General features: G+C 40.1%; 1 protein-coding gene across 1 annotated transcript in view; it reads left to right on the top strand.

The window, feature by feature from the left end:
* Positions 1-21,130, top strand: part of NPEPPS (aminopeptidase puromycin sensitive) — a 73,584-nt gene that overhangs the window by 20,376 nt on the left and 32,078 nt on the right. Inside the window, exons 3-8 of the mRNA XM_035134220.3 lie at positions 11,992-12,069; positions 15,333-15,454; positions 16,762-16,869; positions 18,552-18,752; positions 20,115-20,211; positions 20,317-20,350. Coding sequence (XP_034990111.2) covers positions 11,992-12,069; positions 15,333-15,454; positions 16,762-16,869; positions 18,552-18,752; positions 20,115-20,211; positions 20,317-20,350 — 640 coding nt within the window. The remainder of the gene's footprint in view (positions 1-11,991; positions 12,070-15,332; positions 15,455-16,761; positions 16,870-18,551; positions 18,753-20,114; positions 20,212-20,316; positions 20,351-21,130) is intronic.

Genomic DNA, 21,130 nt, shown 5'->3' with positions numbered 1-21,130 from the left:
AGTTAGTGTAACTTTTGAGATACATTTTGTTTTGGTAGGCTTGGTTTTGAAAGATATGTTTTTAAGTCTGTCATGGCCTAGTTATGATGTCTTAGGCAAGTCATTCATACTCATGTACACTAAGCTAACATTTTAATATAGGGATACTAGGGTTCTGCCTCTTAAGGTGATGAACCACCTTGTAAATAAAAGGTGCCGTGTAAATGCTGAATACAAAGAAAGTGGATGAAATAATGAGCAGATCGCTCTTTTCAGAGATCAGACAGCACACACTGTTAGTAATTAGAGAACAGTATTTTGTTTGCAGTGGGTGTTGGGTGTTCAAACAGTGCTTCTATGTTTTCCTGGCTTGAGACAAGCCGCTTCTGCACAATATGCAGTAGTTCTCAGCTTGTGGTAAGCTAATGCTGCCTGGAGATGGGTGGAAGGGGGTGTTCCATAAGATTACCAGACGTCCCCATTTCCTGGGGACAGTCCCCGGATTTACAAATCAGTCCCCTGACAAAATCCTATCATTCCTATTGAAGTTGAAAAGTGTCCCCGGATTCATTGAAAAAAATCTGGTAACCTTAGTATTCCATCCAGCACTAAGTTGCTAGAATATTAAACATGAAGAAAACTGCTTTTTCAGGGCAAAGTTTTGAAAAATGCTAGAACATCCACATATTGAGGATGAGAATTAGTTACAAAAATAGATCTAAGGATGTGGAGGCCATTTCACCCCTTTACGACAGGGCTGACAGTTGGTATAAATAAAAAGAATAAAATGGAACAATCTATATACAGGTAGTTCAGTTTGCTTATTAGTGGCTAACTTGGCATCTTTAACTTCGTTTTCTGAATTCTTGGGACCCTTTGTTACATTCCCTTTTAAGATACTGGGACTTCATACATCTAAGAAGATACTGGGACTTCATACATCTAAGCATGCATTCTAGAGTTGTCGTGCTCCAAAATGACAACTAGACATTCAAACTTTAACCTTGGTTTAAGGGGCCATTTGGCACCTAGCTTATATATATATATATATATATATATATATATATATATATATATATATATATGAGAGTTTCTAACACTGCTCTTACCACCAAGCTTACATCAGACCCTCTCTTTTCTAGGAATAACTATGTAGAAATAACTATGTTTAAAGTGTCTGGATTTGCATGTTTTTGCTTTATTTATTCAACATAATATCCAGCTTCCTGAGAGTTTGTTCTGTGATCTTGCCCCATAGTTGCCAAACCAGAGATCAAAAGAGGGCTGTGAAGACAAAAGTGTCTGTGAAAGGGGGGGGGCTGTAAGGGGAATCTAAAGGATTGAGAATTGGAGCTTCATCACTTTTGCAAAGTTTCCCTCTAGCAAAATTAGTTGATTAATGACTTGAGAGAAGTTTTGGGTTTTTCCTCAGAACCTGGAATTTTTGATGAGGGCTAGTTAGGGATAATGTTATTACTCTCAGGCATTTTATTTATTTATTTATTTAAAAAAGCACAGTTCCTATCTGAACTGGTGGGGATTTCAGGATTTCTTTCCCTGTTGCTGGGTAAAGAAGCCTCACAAACTTCATTCAACCACCAACATGATTTCTGATCTGAACTGGTGGGGATTTCAGGATTTCTTTCCCTGTTGCTGGGTAAAGAAGCCTCACAAACTTCTTTCAACCACCAACATGATGTCTGATGTTATAGAAGGCATTTAGATGATTGAGCTGTTCTTCCCAGCTTGGGGGAAGAGGAGGGTTAAGAGTTTTTGAAAATTTGTGGTGACATTCCAATGATTCTTAAATGGAGCCCATATAAAAAGTGTAATATTCACGCTTGTCCAGAGAGAATTAATTATAGCACTTAGCAGAAGCTTTTAGTAGTTATGGACTTGCCAAATCCCAGGGTAATATCTTAGAACACATTGTAAAAGCAAATGGTGTCCTGCAAAAGATCAACTCATCCTCCCTTTCCCTTATTATTATTCTCTCCCCAGAACTGTGGTCTATTATTAACTTGTGTGTAAATTACCATTCCCTTCCCCAGGGCAGGGAAATCACTGGCAAATAAAATCTTGATGCTAGTGCGTTGAGAGTTTGAAGCAGAGTTGTAGTGCTACTGATAGGATAGTGGTCAGTCAGTTTGGGTCAAAGCTTTGTTGCAAAGGGCCAAGCCAGTGCACTTATTCACTACATTGATATTGCACTTCATTGCTATTACTCACATTTTTAATAGGTTGCCAAGGTTTAATGACTCAGATCATTGTTGATGTCTTTGCTGAAGATTGGGGAGGAACGGAGACAAGAGGAAATATGGGGCTGAGGACAGATTTTTGTATTTATAGCCATTTTCTCCATTTTTTAAAGACTACTATTAAAAAGTTGTCCAAGGCTAAAAGGCTCGTTTAGCCAGCTGGGGGCACCAAGTGAGCAGTGGGCCAAGTGGAAGAACATTTGTGGCCTGCATTTGTCTGTTTCCTTTTATTGCTGCTTTTAATGGGTCAGTGGTTGTTGATTGGATTTTAATCAGTTGTGCATATGGGCTTCCTTACCTGGATGCATGTGTGTTCTTGTTGCCAGGAGTGAGAAATTGTATCCTATGGATAGGAAAAGGTGATATGTTTGTGAGGCAACTTTTCAAAACAGTAACCCAAAACCAAGTCAGACACATGGCTTGCTTTAAGATGGAGCTACAGTAGCTTGTTTTCTCCTTCTCTGAAGGGTAGGATCTGAACCAATGGATTCAAATTACTAGAAAAGAGATTCTGACTACACATCAGGAAGAACTTTCTGACAGTAAGAGCTGATCAACAGTGGAACTGTCTGTCTCGGAAGTTGGTGGGTTCTCTTTCAGTGGAGGTTTTTAATCAGAGGTTGCATGGCCGTCTGTCATGGATGTTTTAGTTGAGAATCCTGCATTGAAGGAGGTTGGATCAGATGACACTAAGGGTCTGCTTGTATGCTTCAGGCCCTCAGGCCTACCTGATCAGATCTTGACTTATTGGTTTGTTAACCAACATTGCTAGAGTTCTCCAGTTGGGATGTAATGGAGAACTCCTGATTAATGCAGGCCAGTATTTTAGCAGAGAAGCAGGCACACAGTGAAGGGAGGAATGCACAATCGTAGCCAAATCCTCAAATACAGTGAATGTTTCAGTCCTATAAAAGGGAAGGAAGCATCCCAGTATAATCTATTTCCTTCCCAGTATGTGCAATTCTGGCTTGAACACTTGCCTTTGTCCTTCCTTTGGAACATAACTGTGAACAACCTTTGGCCAGGGTCCAAGCTTTTTCATATTGCAGGACTATAATTTGGAATCATTAATTAATTGACATATCCATCTGGCCACTCTGTAATTTCAGAAATTGCTTTGTAGATGTAGTTATTTTAATCTGTACTACAAGCTCTTTGCAAACAAATTGTGAATATGCATAGTGCTCTGTTGGTTGAAGGCTTATAGTCTTTCATGGCTCGTCATAGTACTTTATTTGGTTATATGGCCATAGATCACAACAAGTAAAATCTCAGAGCAGTATCCTAAAATAGAAAGAAAGGAACCCAAAAATGACATGTGCAGTATATTTCATGTAATGACACTGTATTGAGAATCAACTAAGACTAAATATGCAAGTAATTGCCATGTTTAATCAGAAAACCACATTTAATTGTGTTTTTATATTAAATAACTCTCAGTATGAAAAACTGCAGTTGATTTCTACTTCAGTTTTTGTGCCCTGCTCCCCTGCAACGATTGGGGGGGGGGGACCCCATGTGTCCATTTGCCTGGATTTCTAAAAATTTTGTGCTGGTATCTATGGATTCAGAATAATTTTCAGCCCTAATCAGGACTCCTGATGCTGGCTACAAAGAATTTGGCACATTTCTAGAAGTCATTTGTTAAAGTTATGTTTGACTATGTGAGAGGAATACTTTCCCATGTAATCTTTACTGCTGCCTTGGATGTTCAGGCTTCTTGTCAGGCTTTTGTGGCTTTGAAATACAGTAGTAAGTCAGTTGTCTTCAGTTCACTTGAAAGAAGTCAGTAGGAAATGTACACCAGTGTCAATCAATGAATTGTTCCAGTCTTCATACTCTCTTGATTTGGTCTTCAATCTTAAGCATATTTTTTTGTTGAAGTTGAAAGGATTTACGGTACTTCCAGGTAAGTACAGTTAGTATTGGCCTGCCAAATTACATCTTGGAATATAAATTATTTTTCCTTTTTTTGGTTCTAATGCAAAGGTTCTTACTGTGCTTCACAGTCAAGATGTTTTTCTTTTGACTTTCAGGTGCTGAGCCACTAATCTGTTCAGTTAATGTTTAATAAGATGCAGTTTTCTTCTTCATTACCTGTAATAGCTTGCAATTCCTCTTTATAAAGATGAGTTTAGATTGAGTTATTTTTGTTGTATTATTTCTTCCCTCATTCACAGTGGCTTCTGTTCTTTCTTCTTTTACCCCGATCCTCCCTCCTTTTCTCCACATTCCATTTCACTTCTTGAAAGTTTGATACTGCAATCTCAGTAAGATGAGAATACCAAGAGAGTGGGGAAATATTTGAAAATAAGTGACAGCATCAATTTTTATACAAACTGCTGCCTGAAATTTTCCCAGCTCAGAGTCTCAAAGTAGAGACAAAAAAAGAAGAAAAGATTGCTTTCCTTTGAAGGAAGGATGTTGCTTAGTCAGGACCCACTAGTGCAGGGATCGGCCACCTCTGGCCCACAGGCCGCCCGTGAACCAAGCTGCCCGCTCGGCGAGTCCCCCCCCCGCGCTGTGCTAAACTGGCGCAGAGTGGCGCGGGGACTCACCAAGCGACACTGAAAATGGTGCCTGTGCAGACGCCGGAATTCGTGTCTGCGCATGCCCAGACGCCAGAAATCGCTTCTGCGCAGGCGCGATTTCCGACGTCTGCGCAGCTGCAGAAGCGATTTCCGGCGCTGCGGGCATGCACAGATGCCATTTTCGGTGTTGCACTGCGCCTGTCCGGCCCACGGATGATGTCTGTGGGAATGATCCGGCCCATAGCTGGATAACCTTGCCGACACCTGAGTGGGGCATAGCCTCATTCAAGGTGGGTGGCAACAAGAGCACAACCACCATGCAAAAGATTAAGATAATAAAAAAATTAAGAAATGGGTCTCCAAATGCATGTTTGAGTTAAAAGTGGTTTCATGGTCTGAGAAGGTTGAGAATAACATGTAAGTGGCACATCTCAGAATAAAAGTCCTAGTTCAAGCAAGTGAACATATTACAGGCAACTTCCAATTTACATGTGTTCTATTTGTGCGCAATTGTGCACATGCACAGTGCTGGGTACCTGGAAATGGTACTCAAAAAATGGGGAGCACCTGGTCAACCAAGCCCCGCTGTTCCTCCAACTCGTGTGAGTACTATAGCCCCTAAACATGTCTGTTATGGGTGTGGCCCTTAGCATTTTGTTTCTCAGTATTTTGCAGCTTCAGTGGACATGGAAAACCCTTATCACAGTATGATAATTTTTTGTATGTTTCAGTATGAAATCTTTTTTGTTAGTTGAATACCTCTCAGTGTTCTGATTATATGACTGAATTGCTAAACAATTAAGGAATAGTACGATACCAAGTCAGCACTATGTAGAGTGTTCAGCATTGTGAAACAACCACTACAGAAGCAACATAAGCTTTCAGCGAGTATTCCTTTGGGTTGCATGTTTCTCCATCCTGATCAAAGGCTGCCTGTCAGGAGGATTTAATGACACTTCTGGTTGGGATAAGTGCACTTTCCAGACCCTGAAATATTCAAGGCAGATGTTCATCCCCCTCCCTTTAGTTTGCTGAGAACACTGTTACACCATCCTGTTGCAGCAGGCTTTATTTCCATATGGAATCTAAAGATTAGCAGGGATCAAAATCCACTGAGTTTTTGCCCAGTGATGATACAAACTGTTTAAACTTCACATTTCCAGTTTGTACCTTTGTCCTTCAGAATGCCAAATGCTTAACTACTGCCATACTCCAATGCTGCTTAATTGCTCTTACTTAATTGCTGCTGTTTCCACTTCCTATAAAATGATGCCACCTCTTAAAACACCATGGTCTGATATACTGGTTTGTTCTATAACTATATGTTAAAGCAAACTTTAGTTCCCCAGGTTCATTTATGTGTGTTTAGAATTGCTTAGTTATAAAGCTAAAATGGAAGTTTTTTATTTTCTCCCCAGTGCATGTTTGTGCGCGCGCATATGTGCATAAGCCTGAAAGTTGAACAGGCTCATTTCTGACATAATGCCAAACCATAGCTTAACATTATGCTTTTAAAATCTATCCTATTGAGTGCAAAGAGGCTAAATCCCTGTCTATTTTTTTGGGGGGGGGGTGAGGTTTGCTGCCTCCTGCTCACAATTAGTTTCAGGCAATGGAAGAGAGAGGTTGGACTTGCATGTTCTTTTCAATGGAAGGATTGACCTTTGTTTACTTTGCCTTCACCCTATTCTGAGGCAACTCTTGTCAACCATGGGTTAAGCACATGCTCCTCAGTGAGGAGAGATACAGGCATAAGGCCCAGCAAGCCTTTCTGACTATCCTCACAGATCTACTTCATTTGAACCTAGGTGTCCCACAGCCAAGCCTGATGTTCCAATCAATCCACAGTCAACACTACTTTCCTTTTTGGCATCTATTCTCAGCTATTCTGCTTTCCTTTCTGTTTGCTAGATCACAAACAGGCATGACATCTGAGATTGGTGGGTTGGAGCCATTGAGAATGACATGCACCCAAGGAAATTGAATACATTGAAGAAAGATGTTAGGTGGTGCTGCATGAACTGAGTGTCAGTCTAGAACACACACCAAAATATTGTCATGTGCATAAATGGCTCATCAGATGAGTCTTTAAGTAAGAAGTGTACTCTGAAGGTAGAGCTTTATATTGTATTTAATTTTACTTCATTTTAGTAGTGAAAGTTGAAGAAAGCATCCATGTTTCAAAATGAAAACTCAAAATGCATACTTCTATTAAGGCTTTATTTCCATATTGGCTTTCTGTGTGCACATTAATTTCACACTCATTTTAAGACTTGAATTTTTAATGACAAGGGTAGCTTTTGTCATGACAGAATGTCATTGCCTTGCCATGGCGATCTATGTTTATTGAATTGTAGTACTTTGTAGAAGCAGCCAACAGTTGTGATAAATGCTTTTATGCAGCTTATTCCTTTGTCTGTTTTTAGAGATTACCAGTATATTTACCTGTGAAGTCTTACAGGCAGAGTGAATGCACTTGTATAGCTTCAACACAACGGTACTTGTAGGCCCTTGTCTAGTGGTGGTTTACCTGGAAAAGAGATAGGATGAGCTCTTTCCATAGATGAGCTTCGTGTATTGAGTATGCATACATGTTACAAGAATTCTTTGGGCAGAATGGAAAGGGAGCTACTTCTGTTTAAAAAAAAACGCAAACCAGACGTTGCATAGAAAGCTACAAAGTCCAGGTTTTAGAGTATTTTGGCTTTTTAGCTCAATATTGTTTGCTTGTGATTGGCACAGATTGCAGGCAGAGGTCTTTCACGTCACCTGATTCTTTTAACTGAAGATGCTACGGTTTTGACCAGGTACCGCCTGGATGCTCAGCCAATGTGCTATTACACTTTTTTTCTAGACACTTTTGGCAAAGAACAGTATTATATCTAATAGGTTTCTTTTTTTAGTACAGAATACACTGATCAGCAGGGTTTCCAGACGGTTGTAAAAGGTTGTTGTTTTTTTTTATTTTTAAAAAAGTGATTTAGGTTATTCATGTTCCGTGTATTATCTTGCAAGTCAGGATATTTTAACTTTTCACTGTGAGAACACAGTTTTCTTGATTGCAACTGTCTATATCCAATCAAATCCAATGCAATCGCTAGCATACACCCCTATGTTGTTGTTGTTTAGTCGTTTAGTCGTGTCCGACTCTTCGTGACCCCATACACCCCTATAGCAAAGTCCAAATTGATTTGACTATCCACTTGTACCATAGATAATGCATGTGAAAAATCTGTGTAAAGGTTTTTTTAAAAGGCAACTATGGGGTGTGGTGCTCATCTCACTTCAGGCCAAGCAAGCTGGCATTTGTCCACAGATAGCTTTCCGGGTCATGTGGCCAGCATTACTAAACCACTTCTGGTGCAACAGGACACTGTGAAGTGCTGTTTAGCTTCCCGACACAACGTTACCTATTTATCTACTTGCACTGATATGCTTTCGAACTGCTAAGTTGGCAGAAGCGGGGACAGAGCCACAGGAGCTCACCCCACTTTGTGGATTTGAACCACCAAGCCCAAAAGGCTCCTTTGCAAGGAGGGGTGCAAGCAATGTCAGACAAGGGCTGCTTTCCTTTCCTAATCCAGTGTTAGCCATTTCTGATGACTCAGTTGACCTCAAAAACATTTGAGACACTCAGATTACATTTTTAGGTTACCAAAGAGGAGAGATCCATACCAAGATAGCACAAAGGCAGCTATTTAGCAAGATGGCATCTTCCTGGGTTGTGTACAACAATGGGGATGTGTATGTAAACGACTTTAATTCCTTCATATGCATTTCTGTGGTCCAAGTGGTTAATTGAATCTGTTTTGCCATTGCTACAGGGCTATATGTGGCGGATAGGCGCAACATATGACTATACAATGCTGCTGATGAATAGTGTCTCACTGTGGTTTGCCCATGTGTTACTAAATAGCCGGATGCAAGCAACAGGTTTATCACACCCAGTATAGGAGATACATGTTCAGAAGCAAGTTTCTATGCACAGGTTGCATCTGCTACTCTGTTTTAGTTTTAACTCCTTTACAACTCTGTTAATAAAGTAATTTCCACATACAGTACTCTTTAAAAAATGCTGTACACATTTTCCCATTTGGATATTAGAAAAAGGGAAGGTGGAATGAGTACATTTTGATGCTAAGTGTTTCCAAAATTGCCTGTAACATACTGTATATGGAACCACATTATTTCTAGGTCTCTTAAGAAAGGAACAAGAAATGCTGCATCTCATACCTAGCTAGAAATCATGCCCTCTAACTTTTATTTCTGTATGGATCCTCAATGCTGAAGGGGCAGAGTAGAATTCTTCATAGTACTGTAAAACAAATAAATCCCATTTGCATGTAGGGATGTTCATTGAAGAGGAAAAGGCTCTATCCACACATTCTCAAAGACCCTCTTCAATAATACTTTATTGTTCCAGAACTCAGCCTGATCCTTCAGCTAAGCTTTGTGGAACCCTTGTTACTTGTTAGTGCTAATAAATAGCTGAATGCATTTTGCAGAAAAGAAAAAAGTATGCAATTGTGGAGATGCAGCTGTTGAAGGCACAAGAACCCCATTTCCCCTAATGCCAACCCTGAACTAAAATTCAGGCTGCTGTCCTGGGAATAATTCATATTAATCGGAAAGAGTCTACTGAGTAGACATGTATACCATGGTACTGTAGGTGAATGCAGTGAATTGCTAAAAAGTACCTGAGCCACTTCTAAGCCTCTTTGCAAAATTTTCACATTTTGTGTTTCCCATTTGGAAACTTTAACTCACACTTACTGTGTAGTACAGAGGTCCCAAACTGGTATGTGAACTTCATTTAGGTTGTCTATGAAATAAATGTCTGTTAGGGTACAATAAAAATTCATACCCCCATCTAGCAAAGAATGTTACATTTGCTACAACAGGCAGAAAAAGTTAGTGGTCTGCCAAGACTCTCAACAATTTTCAAGTGGCTTTTGAGTGGGGTAAAGTTGGTTAACCACTGGTGCAGTATTTTGTTTACTGGAGCCAATATGCTTCTGATTGCCAGTTGCTGAAGTCGGGAGAGTGCTGTAACACTCCTGCTTTTAGGCTATTTTAGACATCCTATAGGCATCTGGTTTGCTACTGTGAGAACAGGATGCTGAGCTTAGATGGAACTTTTAACTTCAACAGGGGTGTGTGTGTGTGTGTGTGTGTGTATGTGTGTTTACTATCCTAAAACCAGCACTTGAGGCTCGGATCTTAAGCCTTTCTATAAATTGTCAGCTGATTAATGTCATGTTAGCATAGCTGCCAAGTTATCCCTTTTTTAAAGGGATTTTCCATTATGCTGAATAGGCTTCCTCGCGAGAAAAGGGAAAACTTGGCAGCTATGCATGTTAGTTGTTATGGACTCTGTGTTTAACAAAAGACAGTTGGTACATATTAAAACATGGTTATTCTGCCTGTATAGAATAGTTTATGTGTGCATAGGTAAGCGCCCTACTGCACATTACATACACATTTACATAATTAAATATACGAGAAGTAAAAGTAAGGATACTAGTTTACTGTGACTGCAAAGCCAGAATTCTATGAAATACCTAATTAAACTATGTAAATGTTTGATTCCCTGAAATTCACCTAGGTTTTTGGCTGTATACTCGGTAGTAGTAATTATTTGAAGCAATACCACTCACATTGGATTAAGTATGTTTTGAAAATGGCTAAATAGGTTGATGGTCATTTCACAGATGGGTGAGGGGGTTGGGACTCAGAACAGCCACAGGGTCTGTGGAGTAAGAATTATTTGAAGAAACTGCCTTCCATGGCTACTGGAACTTTACTGCACTCCATTGCAAAGCTTTAAGAAGCTATTGCCATAATTTTAAAAAATCTGTTTTTCACAACCATGAGTTTTAGTAGCATTTTTTTAAAGGGGGGATTCTTAGAATTACGGATGCAAGAGAAGTCTCAAAGTTCATGTTGTTGCAGCCATGTACTAAACCAAGCATCTTTGCATTGTATTAATTGCAGAGCAGTTAGAATGTGCTGGTGGGGCTTGGGGAGCAATAGTGGCAGGTAATTAAAAAGGGGAAAGAGAGGAGTTTCAGAGTGAATGTCCTCCTGTGCAGACCAGCTACAAGATTCGGTGTGACTAGTTGAGCTGTCAGTGCAAAAACTCCATATGCAGGTCTTTCTCGGATTATAAGGGCTAGAGCAGGGGTCTGTAACTTGTAGAATTTTGAGAGGGTGCTTGTGGGCGTTGCCACAAAATGACTACCATAGGAAGGCATGGAGCGTCATAAAATGGCTGCCATAAAATAGTTAATTACAAAATATTGGGAGGTTCCAAACAAGGCCCCCTTCCCTGCCCCAAACCTAGTGACGCATGTGGGCCGTACAAAGGAGACTGCATTCTATATCAGAAAGTTGTCAGCAGAGAATAGCACACACATACAATCCCCCAGCCACCTGAATGTGGAGTTAGCCTGAAGGAAAACAAGTGGGACACACAGTTTGATAACTTATTAAGAATGGCTTTTTCTCTGATGGGACAGTGAGAAGAAATGGGGGCTGGGGAGGAAATAGCAGAAAGTGATAGAATGTTTCTTTCCAAAGCATGTTGTTGTTTAGTCGTTTAGTTGTGTCTGACTCTTCGTGACCCCATGAGTCGGACACGACTGAACGACCAAACAAAGCATAGTTCCTCCCAAATTCAGAAGTAGGCTTCCAAGGAGTGTTGCCATTTATGAGGAGCTTCATGCTAAGGGAAAGAAATGAATGCAATTCAGAACCAACACAAAAACTGAAAGGAGAGAGAAACATGTTGATCCTGGACTCATCTATGCAGCTACAAATTAAACGGTTATGTGTGATGTAAAGTGCAGTATACAAATTAACAATATGTGATGGCAGTGAGCTATGACAAATTCAATATATTTTTCAAAACCTTTAAAAAAAGCATTTTCACAGTGTTTTTTTTTTGTGTGTGTGTGTAGATTCCACCCTGGTCCTAAAAGGGAATGGGTTTTTTTATTCCAGCATTCAAGCTGTGGATCAAATCTCCAAAATACTATATAATTGATTGTGCAAAAGTAGTGGTGAGATTAATAATGAAGACCACAAAAAGGGTTTTTAAAAAAATATTAAGAAAAAAGAAGACAGGAATTTAGCTCTTTCTTCCAAAATCCAAGTGTCCTCACATCACATGAATTGGTCATTGCTACTCAGAACTTTTAAGCACCTTACTTTCCTTTTTTCAGAAATCCATGCAACAGGATTCAACTACCAGAACGAAGATGAGAAAGTGACTCTCTCTTTTCCCAGCACACTTCAAAAAGGTAAAGGTTTCTCTATAAATGTTGGTTTAGAAGCTAGATGGCTCAGTAGAGGTCCAAAATATTTTGCACTTCATCCCCAGGGTAGGATTTTCTTTTGTTGGAATATGCTTTTGAAAACTCATCCTTCCCTGTATTTCTCAATATGTTGGTAACTGAACCAAATAGAATCCAGTTTCTTAAAGCTCAAGAAACTTTCCAAAAACCTTTAAAGCCCTAGTAACTGGAAACTGCCTCATGTTTAGTTGACTTGACTTTTCATATGAATTTGAATGGGATTGAAGTACAGTTAATCTAGTCTGGATCCAATTTAGTAACTGTCCCTTTGTAGGAGTTTATGTGCACTATTTGTCATGCTGTGCCAATTCATTACAAAGTAGAAGTAGATTAAATTCATGTTGAGTGGCTCTTCTGACCAGGTTTGGGCTTTGTATAGTAATGTGATACTCCAGTCTTCATGCCTGTCTTTGTAATAATGTTGGCTTCATGCCACCCACACTTTTGATCGTAGCCACATACAGTGATACCTCGCAAGACGAATGCCTCGCGCAACGAAAAACTTGCTAGACGAAAGCGTTTTGCGAAGTTTTCTATGGCCATGCTTCACAAGACGAATTTTTTGCGGTTTGTTGGGTTTTTGTTTGTTTTTGTCGCGGCAAACCGCGCTTCGCAAGACGAAATTATCGCAAGACGAAGCAACTCGTGGAACAAAATAATTTCGTCTTGCGAGGCACCACTGTATATACATCTGTATGTCAACTGAAGGATAACACTTTGTACAACTGGCAAAGGGGGCTTTGGTCCACAGATGCTGTGTCACAATACATCTTAATCCGGGTGTGCTACCAGATTCCGGTGTGTTTCCTGCTGTTTGCTAACACTCCAGTCCCTCTGGGAATACTAATACTAGTCCAGCCATCATAGATGCTACTACACAGAAGCTACTACACAGAATAAGAAAGAAACCGAAATTAAAATAAAGTAGGTCAACAAGCACCGAAATTCAATACTGAGCCGATTGAAGAGGGAAAGTACTTAACTTTGTCACAACTTTTGCAAACATTTGCTCATGGTGGCAGAAGTGGAGTGTTGAGAAACTGAGGGTAAATGAAAACCCTCACCTAAAACAAAGAATAAACATCGTTTTCAGTTACCCATAAAGAAACTTTGCTTATGAAAACCAATGAAATGCTATGCATAGTATATATTGCTAACCCCCCAAAACTATAATGACTGCAAGCCTAGTTAGAGATCTTGCAGTGTTGTGTAGCAACAGGTTACAGGTGATCAAGATTCCCCCTTGAAATTCCCCTTCAATATGTACTGTTACCTACCCTGTTTTGTCATCATTTCATACATTCCCTTCCCCCTCTCCTACTTCATACCATTGCCTTCTGCTTATGTGAGATGATCATGGAAAAAATATAATGTTTTCTTTGCCTCACCAAGACAGTCTGTCCATTGTGGTGAATATAGTACACATTCTGGAGGGGATAAATCAACATGAGGATACTGTCTTGAACAGCAGGCTTATTACAGTCTCTCCACCCCCCCTTTTGCAGTCTTAACATATAGTTGGCCTCCAAAAAGCTGCCGTTGTCACCTTGATTTATGAAGCTGGCTTGCTTTCACTAAAGCATAATTATTACCGGTATCAACCACAGTTTAGGGCTTGGACAATATGCCAAACTGCAGTTTATGTAAAATGGAAACAGAGGCTAACAATATCTTCCTTAGGGAAGGGAATTTGGGGGGGGGGGCATGGAAGCCCTGGGGAAGCGGGTTTAGCAGAAAGACCAGATGCAGCCACAGGATTCTGGTAAGCTGCTTCAGCACACTGTTCTGTGTTCTGTGCCTTGGGGTTGGGCATGATGAGGTAGAATTTGATGCTTCTTGAACTATTCAGTGATATTGATATTATATTATGCTAGAATAATTAAATTTCACTTTGATGGATACTTTTAATGAGTAGTTGATGAGCTTCACCTTTCAAAAGTAGGTGATAGTATGAATCGTGATGAGTGGCAGAATGAATTTGACCGACAGAATTATTTGGTGTTCATCATCAGTAAAACGTGCTGTGGGAACATTTGCCACGTGCTTCCCTGTTTGGAGCTGGAGGCAGATGAGCTATTTATGCTAGACAGATCTGTTTGTTGATACCCATAAAGTGTTCAGCTGAACTTTGGTTAGTGCTGCTTCAGGCATTTAATGCACAACTGCTGGTCAAGTTAGGCTACAGTCAGCACTGAAACATTACACATTGCTTTGAAAATTAGTTTAAAAAACAAAGCTGCTAAATGCTCTGCTCTATAAACAAATGATTATTGGTTGATCCTAACATTATTTTGCTGTATTCGGCAACATACGAATATGGCATTATCAGTTTTATTCTGCTCCCCCCCCCCCAAAAAAATATATATATCCAGAATGCTGGTCAAATTTTACTCATTATACTTAATCAGCAGATACCTAATTTGCTGGTCTGGAATAGCTTCTAAAACTTGAAGCTTCACCCAGGCCTGGAAAAACAACCCCAAATTCTTGTGCTGTTATGAAAAATTTTAGATGCCAGGATAAACGGGCATCTCAGAGTTCTGTGCTCTGTTTTCCATCTCTGCTTTTAAGTGATACATCATACTCTTTCCTCTGAGTTCCGCTCCTCTGTGTGTGACTTCGGTTTCTCCCTGCCATCTTACACCGTGGAATAGCTTCACATGGAACAACAGAGTTCTTCTCTTTATTCATCATGTTGTGTTCTTCCTCTAGGTGTGCTTTTTCAGCAAAACATTTTTTGAGTTGCCAGGACTTCCATGACAAGCTCTTTTTACTGCTACTTGGCTCTAGTTCCATCCCTGCGTCCTATCTCCAAGTTAAAATCCCTACTTTGCTTAACTAATCTAGGTTAGAAGTCTTCAGGGCTAGGACTCTGCATACATTTTATTTTTGCTGTATTAATATGTAATGATGGTGTTAAGGTTGTGAAGCCCTAACCTCCCAGCCCTAGCATCCTTACCACAGCACACCCTTGCATTAATCCACATAATCCTGATCTGCAACAAGAGAGGAGGTGCCATTTACACTAGATAAATGGCACCCTAGTTGGAATATGCTTGAAACGTATTGCATCTCAAGGTATTTGGAGAGGGAGCAGGTTATTCCAAAGGGACAACAAAATCCAAACACCTTTGCCCATTTGAACATTCTGGATGGAGCACATTCACATAGCAAGTCTTCATAAACTGTCTTCCTCTTTTTAATCACAGGAATGGGGACGTTGAAAATAGATTTTGTTGGAGAGCTGAATGATAAAATGAAAGGCTTCTATCGAAGTAAATACACCACCCCTTCTGGAGATACTCGCTACGCTGCTGTTACCCAGTTTGAGGTATGAACTCCTATGATTTGTGGCCTACCATTTCCATTACGACTTTCACTGGAAGTAGCATGCCTTGTATAGTTTCTAACAAGACAATTGGGTACTTTCTTAGCTGTAGCTAATTTGCTGTTGCCTCTTTAGAAAACCACCTGTTTCCATTTCTTGTCAATGAATCAGAAGGCACTCAGTATCAATATTACTTAAGCTGTGATCTAGTAGCTGGTAGAGCCTTAGGTAATAAACAGTACTTTGGAAAGGGCATAAAATTCACTGATAGTCCTTGTTGTAAACTGTGTATCTCTCCCCCCCCACTCCCCAATGTTTAATTTTTGAAAGCAGAAGCCTGGGAGATGGAAACAGTGGTCCAAGAGTTAACATTTGGTTATGTGTAGGGGTGAGGTAGGAAGTCTACTGGAAAGGCCCCACCTGAAACCTTGCCTGGTTTCTGACCCTTTACCAGAAACTCTATTGGGTTTTTTGTAATTGATCTGCATCTACTATCCATGTGGAATAAGTAGATAATGCTTTTGATTTAAACCTTGGAAGAATTATTTGAATCATTGACTGGCTAATGAACCAAAGTCTGATTGGCCTTGAATAAGTTACAAGCCGTGTCTGTTTGTTTGTGTCTGTAAAACGGCTTCCTAATAACCTTCAATCACAAGGATTGAAACAAATTTTGTACACCAAGGGAGTAGCAGTCCATGGGGTGGTTTTGCTCACTTGGCTTCCAAATACTGAGCATTGCTGCCAGTTCCTCAGAGGGGAGGGGTGTGAGCATGGTGGCGGCACCAATCCGACTCTCCTGCTTCTGCACCTGCAGTGCACTTGCTCACCTCACCCATGCTTCTCTCAAGAAGCACTAACAACACTGCAACCAGCTGGTGACTAGTGCTTGCCTTGCTTGTACCACCTCACTGACTGCAACTGCACCAAATATATAATAGAAAAGAGTTTATTAATAGGAACCATCAGGGATAGAAGCAAAATACAATAGCCACCAGGTAGAATTATTATACCTCTCCAAATTTTATGCTTCCAGTCTTCTTCAAATTGCATGGCTGTCAGTGTAGTTTTGTGCATGCTTCTTGAATACCTGTATTTTTTCCTCATTTCCTTGGACATTTCTTTTCATTTGCCTTCATGTTCCCCATTGTTGGTCTGCAGTGCATTTCTGTGTTCCTCTGTCCAGGTTATCTAAAGACTGTATTCTACTTGGAAAATGTAGCTTTTTGGATTTAAGGTCTCTTCTTGCTGGTACTGTCAGAAATTCACCGTCACTTGCTTTGGCTAGTTAATGTTCTTATTTCTTTCAGGCTACAGATGCTCGTAGGGCCTTTCCTTGCTGGGATGAGCCGGCCATCAAGGCAACTTTTGATATCTCATTGGTGGTTCCTAAAGAAAGGGTAGCTTTGTCAAATATGGTAAGTGTTACTTGTAATCTTGGTTTACCTGTGAATGGGAAATAGCATTATCTGAATGTTTGACCCTGCAGGGTATTAAATGGGCATTGTAAAGAGGATAAATTTCTAAGTACGGTATGTGGTCACTATTAATTGACTATATAAACAAATCAGCACAGTTGCTACAACTGCATGTGACACAAGTTTCACTATGGAGAGACCTACTTTAGTAATGAATTACCATTATGTGTACTTCCACTATACCAAATGTCATTATCAAACTGTACTCCGGGTTTTGTCCTGCTTAGTTTGTGATTAATAAAATACATTTTTTGTTTTGTTAAAAAGGCAAGTGTTTAATGAATAAAATGTAGTTTGATGCTGTAGTTGTGTCAATGCCAGCAAGAAGATCTAAGACAATGGGTTGTATCGAACACCATTCGGAGCAGATCGTTTGAAATTAATGCACCTGGCTAACTTAGATCCATTAATTTCAGTGGGTCTAATATGAGTATGATAAATTCTTTTTACAACCAGTTAGGGATTCTGTTTACAATAAAGCAGTATATAATTTAAAAACAAACAAAATAAACCCAGTACTTCTAAATGTATGTCTTGTATACTATTTATTTATATAATGTGTGTTAGACTCAGAATGATATAATGTGAATGTTCAGACTTTAACCCCCCCGAAATGGTTTATTTTCTTACTAGTTAGCTTATATGAGTGAACTGTTGAGCTATAATTTTCAGAGAATGAGGAAGTAGATAGGAATGGCTGTGCATGAAAGACTGGTGGCTAGAAAGACTGCATGAGAGACTGAGGCCTTTTGTGGTTTGTTCATGTAAAGCGAAACCATGGTTGGTCATTGTATATAAATGGGCGTGATGGTTACCTCTGGTATTATATCATGGTCTGTTGACTTAACCCTAGTTAAAAACTTGAATGCGTCTTGAAACAAATCTTCAAGAGTGCTCCTGAGGAAGAACTTGTTTGGGCTAAATAAACTTTTTTTCCTTGTGCACCTGGAGGTTCTTTCCCTTTTCCAAGATAAGCCTGAAGAGCTTGTACGTCCATTTGTTGTCTTGCAGGCAGAGGAGCAGGGAATATTGTCTATTTCAAACCATTAGCTCAGTTCACATGCCATAAATCATGATTTGCAAACCTGTTTAGTGTGGTTCTGAGCAAACCTAGAATTCTTGGTTTACAGCAACTCTCTAACCAAGGTTGCTGTAGAAATAATACTGAACTGTGGTTAACAGCAGACTAGGGGGGAATGCGTGGGGAGGCAAGAGCATGCAGGATAGTAGTTGGCAATCTACCGTAAATAGTATGAAGATCAAGAAATTAAGATGTTGCTGGTTATGGAGGCTGCAAATTGTCTTGATGTCCTTTCTTACATCCCAGCTGCATTGGTAATGGGTAAAACAAGAACTGGAGATGTGGACCCTGTTGCCCTTTTTTGTTGTTGTAATGAAGAGCAACTTGGCAGAAAGCAAGGAGATGGATATGATAGAACGAGATTAGGGAAACTGCACAGAAAGGAAAAGAGCAGGTTAATGAGCCTCATTTCACACATCTGTTTGATATTGCAAAATAGCACAGGAAATACCAGCCCTGATCTCTCCTGCAATCTCGTGAAATCTGGTGTCGCTTCAAACCCAATCTAACAAGTCTCTTCCAAACATCTTTCCTTCTAAAGAATGTCACTGATCGGAGGCCCTACCCTGATGATGAAAACCTGGTGGAAGTGAAATTTGCCCGAACTCCTGTAATGTCAACATATCTCGTTGCTTTTGTGGTTGGAGAATATGACTTTGTTGAGACCAGGTCCACTGATGGCGTGTTAGTCCGTGTTTACACTCCAGTTGGCAAAGCAGAACAAGGAAAGTTTGCATTAGAGGTAAAGCATGCTTCCATATCTTTCAGTAACTTTGACAGTTGCTTAAGAATAAACATACACCAGTGCCCCTGTTTTTGACTTTGGAAATACTTTAATATTATTTGATCTTTCCTCCTTCAATTGCTTAGCTGCCATTCCTGTGTTAAAATGGAGAAAATCTAAAACAAACAAACAAACTTAGATGCATTTGCTTAATGCAGGGAGCTTATTGACAGTGCACTTGGTTGTTTGAGTGTAAAAGGTCCCAGGTTTAATCCCTGGCATCTTCAGGTAAGCCTGGAGAGGACCCATGTCTGAAACACTGGAGAGCTGCTGATGGTCAGTGTAGACAATATACAGTCAAACCTTGGTTTTTGAACATCTCAGCTGCCGAATGTTTTGGAGGCCGAACGCCGAAAACCCGGAAGTGAATGTTTCCGTTTCCGAACATGCCTCAGAATTCGAACGGCTTCCAGGGTGTGTTTCTCAGTTTTCCTCATTGAGCTTGCTGACAGCCCTTTGATCCTCAGTTTCTGAACATTTTGGAAGTTGAACGGACTTCCAGAATGGATTGCGTTCGAAAACTGAGGTTCCACTGTATTAGCCTAGATCAGACATAGGCAAACTTGGCCCGCCAGATGTTTTGGGACTACAACTCCCATGATCCCTAGCTAACAGGACCCAGTGGTCAGGGATGATGGGAATTGTAGTCCCAAAACATCTGGAGGGCTGAGTTTGCCTATGCCTGGCCTAGATGAATTCTGCATAAGGCCTGACTTGGGCAAATTCTGATGTTCATGCTGTGGCAGGGGGAACTTTGTTTTCCAAGCACTGGTTGGAAGTAGGGCATATATTGTCACCTAAGCTGAACAACTTATAAATGGTTAGCTCCATAATCTTTTAATGTCACCTAATTATTCAGGCTTCAGATATTTACGACGTGTGATTGGGTGGAGCTGGGGAAGAGATGAAGTGATAAATTGTGAACTTTCAGTTAAACATTTTTTTCTTTATGGGTAAAACTGTGGATACATATACTTTTTCAGATTTGATTAGGTATGTCCTGGGGGCAGATAAAATGGCTTTAAAACCCTTACCCCTGCCCCCTGGGAAACCATTAAGCCCTCTTTGGTACAGGGTTTAGATAGTTTTGGAATTTGTTCAGGCCTCTCTTTTTTGCACCTATTCATCAGAACACATCTGTTCCTTTATGTAAACATGTTGTGTATGTAGATTTGGCAAAGGCCAGAGTTGACATAGTTTTAACAACAACTGCAGTTGGCTTAGGAGTAAAAGTTAAAGCACAATGTCTTAGAGTCAGGTCTTCTTTATTTTGACTTAAAACACCATGCTCTCTATCATTTTTCTCCTTTCCCCCCTTAGGTTGCTGCTAAAACGCTGCCTTTTTATAAGGATTACTTCAATGTTCCTTACCCTCTCCCTAAAATTGATCTCATAGCTATTGCAGACTTTGCAGCTGGTAAAGTATTTTGTGTTACCTCTGAGTTTTATTTGAATTGTAAAACATTTTAGGAGATGGTTGTGTGTATCAATATCAATAAACCTTTGTATTTATTTTATAAAGGTGCCATGGAGAACTGGGGCCTTGTTACTTATAGGTATGCTGTTAAATACTGTCTTTCCTCCCTTCCGTGTCCTTTGTTGACTAATTTTTCCACGTTTTATCAGATAAAGTGTAGAAAGCTGTAATGATTTGGGCTTGTTTGGTAATTTCCTCAAAATTATTCTCCATTTTGCGCAAGTTGAAGTTTCCACAAAAATAAGTATTTGAGCAGATCCCTCAGAAAAGTAGAGCTTTATAAAGCCACAATATCCAAGAATATAACATTATTTTAAAAATGCAGCACCTTTCATTTAGAATAGATCCTTTGTTTGTATCTTCTCCCACCCTTCTGTGGCCCAATGCAGACAATCACATATAATGCCAACACAAAGTTTAGTATTCTATACTTAGAGCTCATATGTTCTCCTCTTCTGCACTATCGTGGCCACAAAGACATTGTAGGCTTTTGCTTCCATTTTCAAGTACTGTGGACGCTCGGGTTGGGAACGTGAGCTGTGCGGGAGGCACGTTCGCAACCCGCAGCGTTTGCAAGCTGCAGCGCCGCGTCTGCGCACGTGTGGGTCATGATTCGGCACTTCTGTGCATGCGCAAAGCGCAATTTAGCGCTTCTGCGCATGCATGAGCGTCAAAACCCGGAAGTAACTTTTTCGGATACTTCCGGGTTTGCCACGTTGCGCAACCCAAAAACGCACAACCTGAAGCATCTATAACCCAAGGTATGACTGTAGCCAGTTTCTATTTCTGTCTGAACACAAACAAACCAAAGTTTATTGAAACAAGCCAACTTCAGGCGGTTGTTAGTGATATGCGTATG

The sequence above is a fragment of the Zootoca vivipara genome, chromosome 12 (genome assembly GCF_965207765.1).
Source record: "Zootoca vivipara chromosome 12, rZooViv2.hap1.1, whole genome shotgun sequence".
Lineage (NCBI taxonomy): Eukaryota > Metazoa > Chordata > Lepidosauria > Squamata > Lacertidae > Zootoca > Zootoca vivipara.
This window is presented reverse-complemented; position numbering and strand designations above follow the sequence as displayed.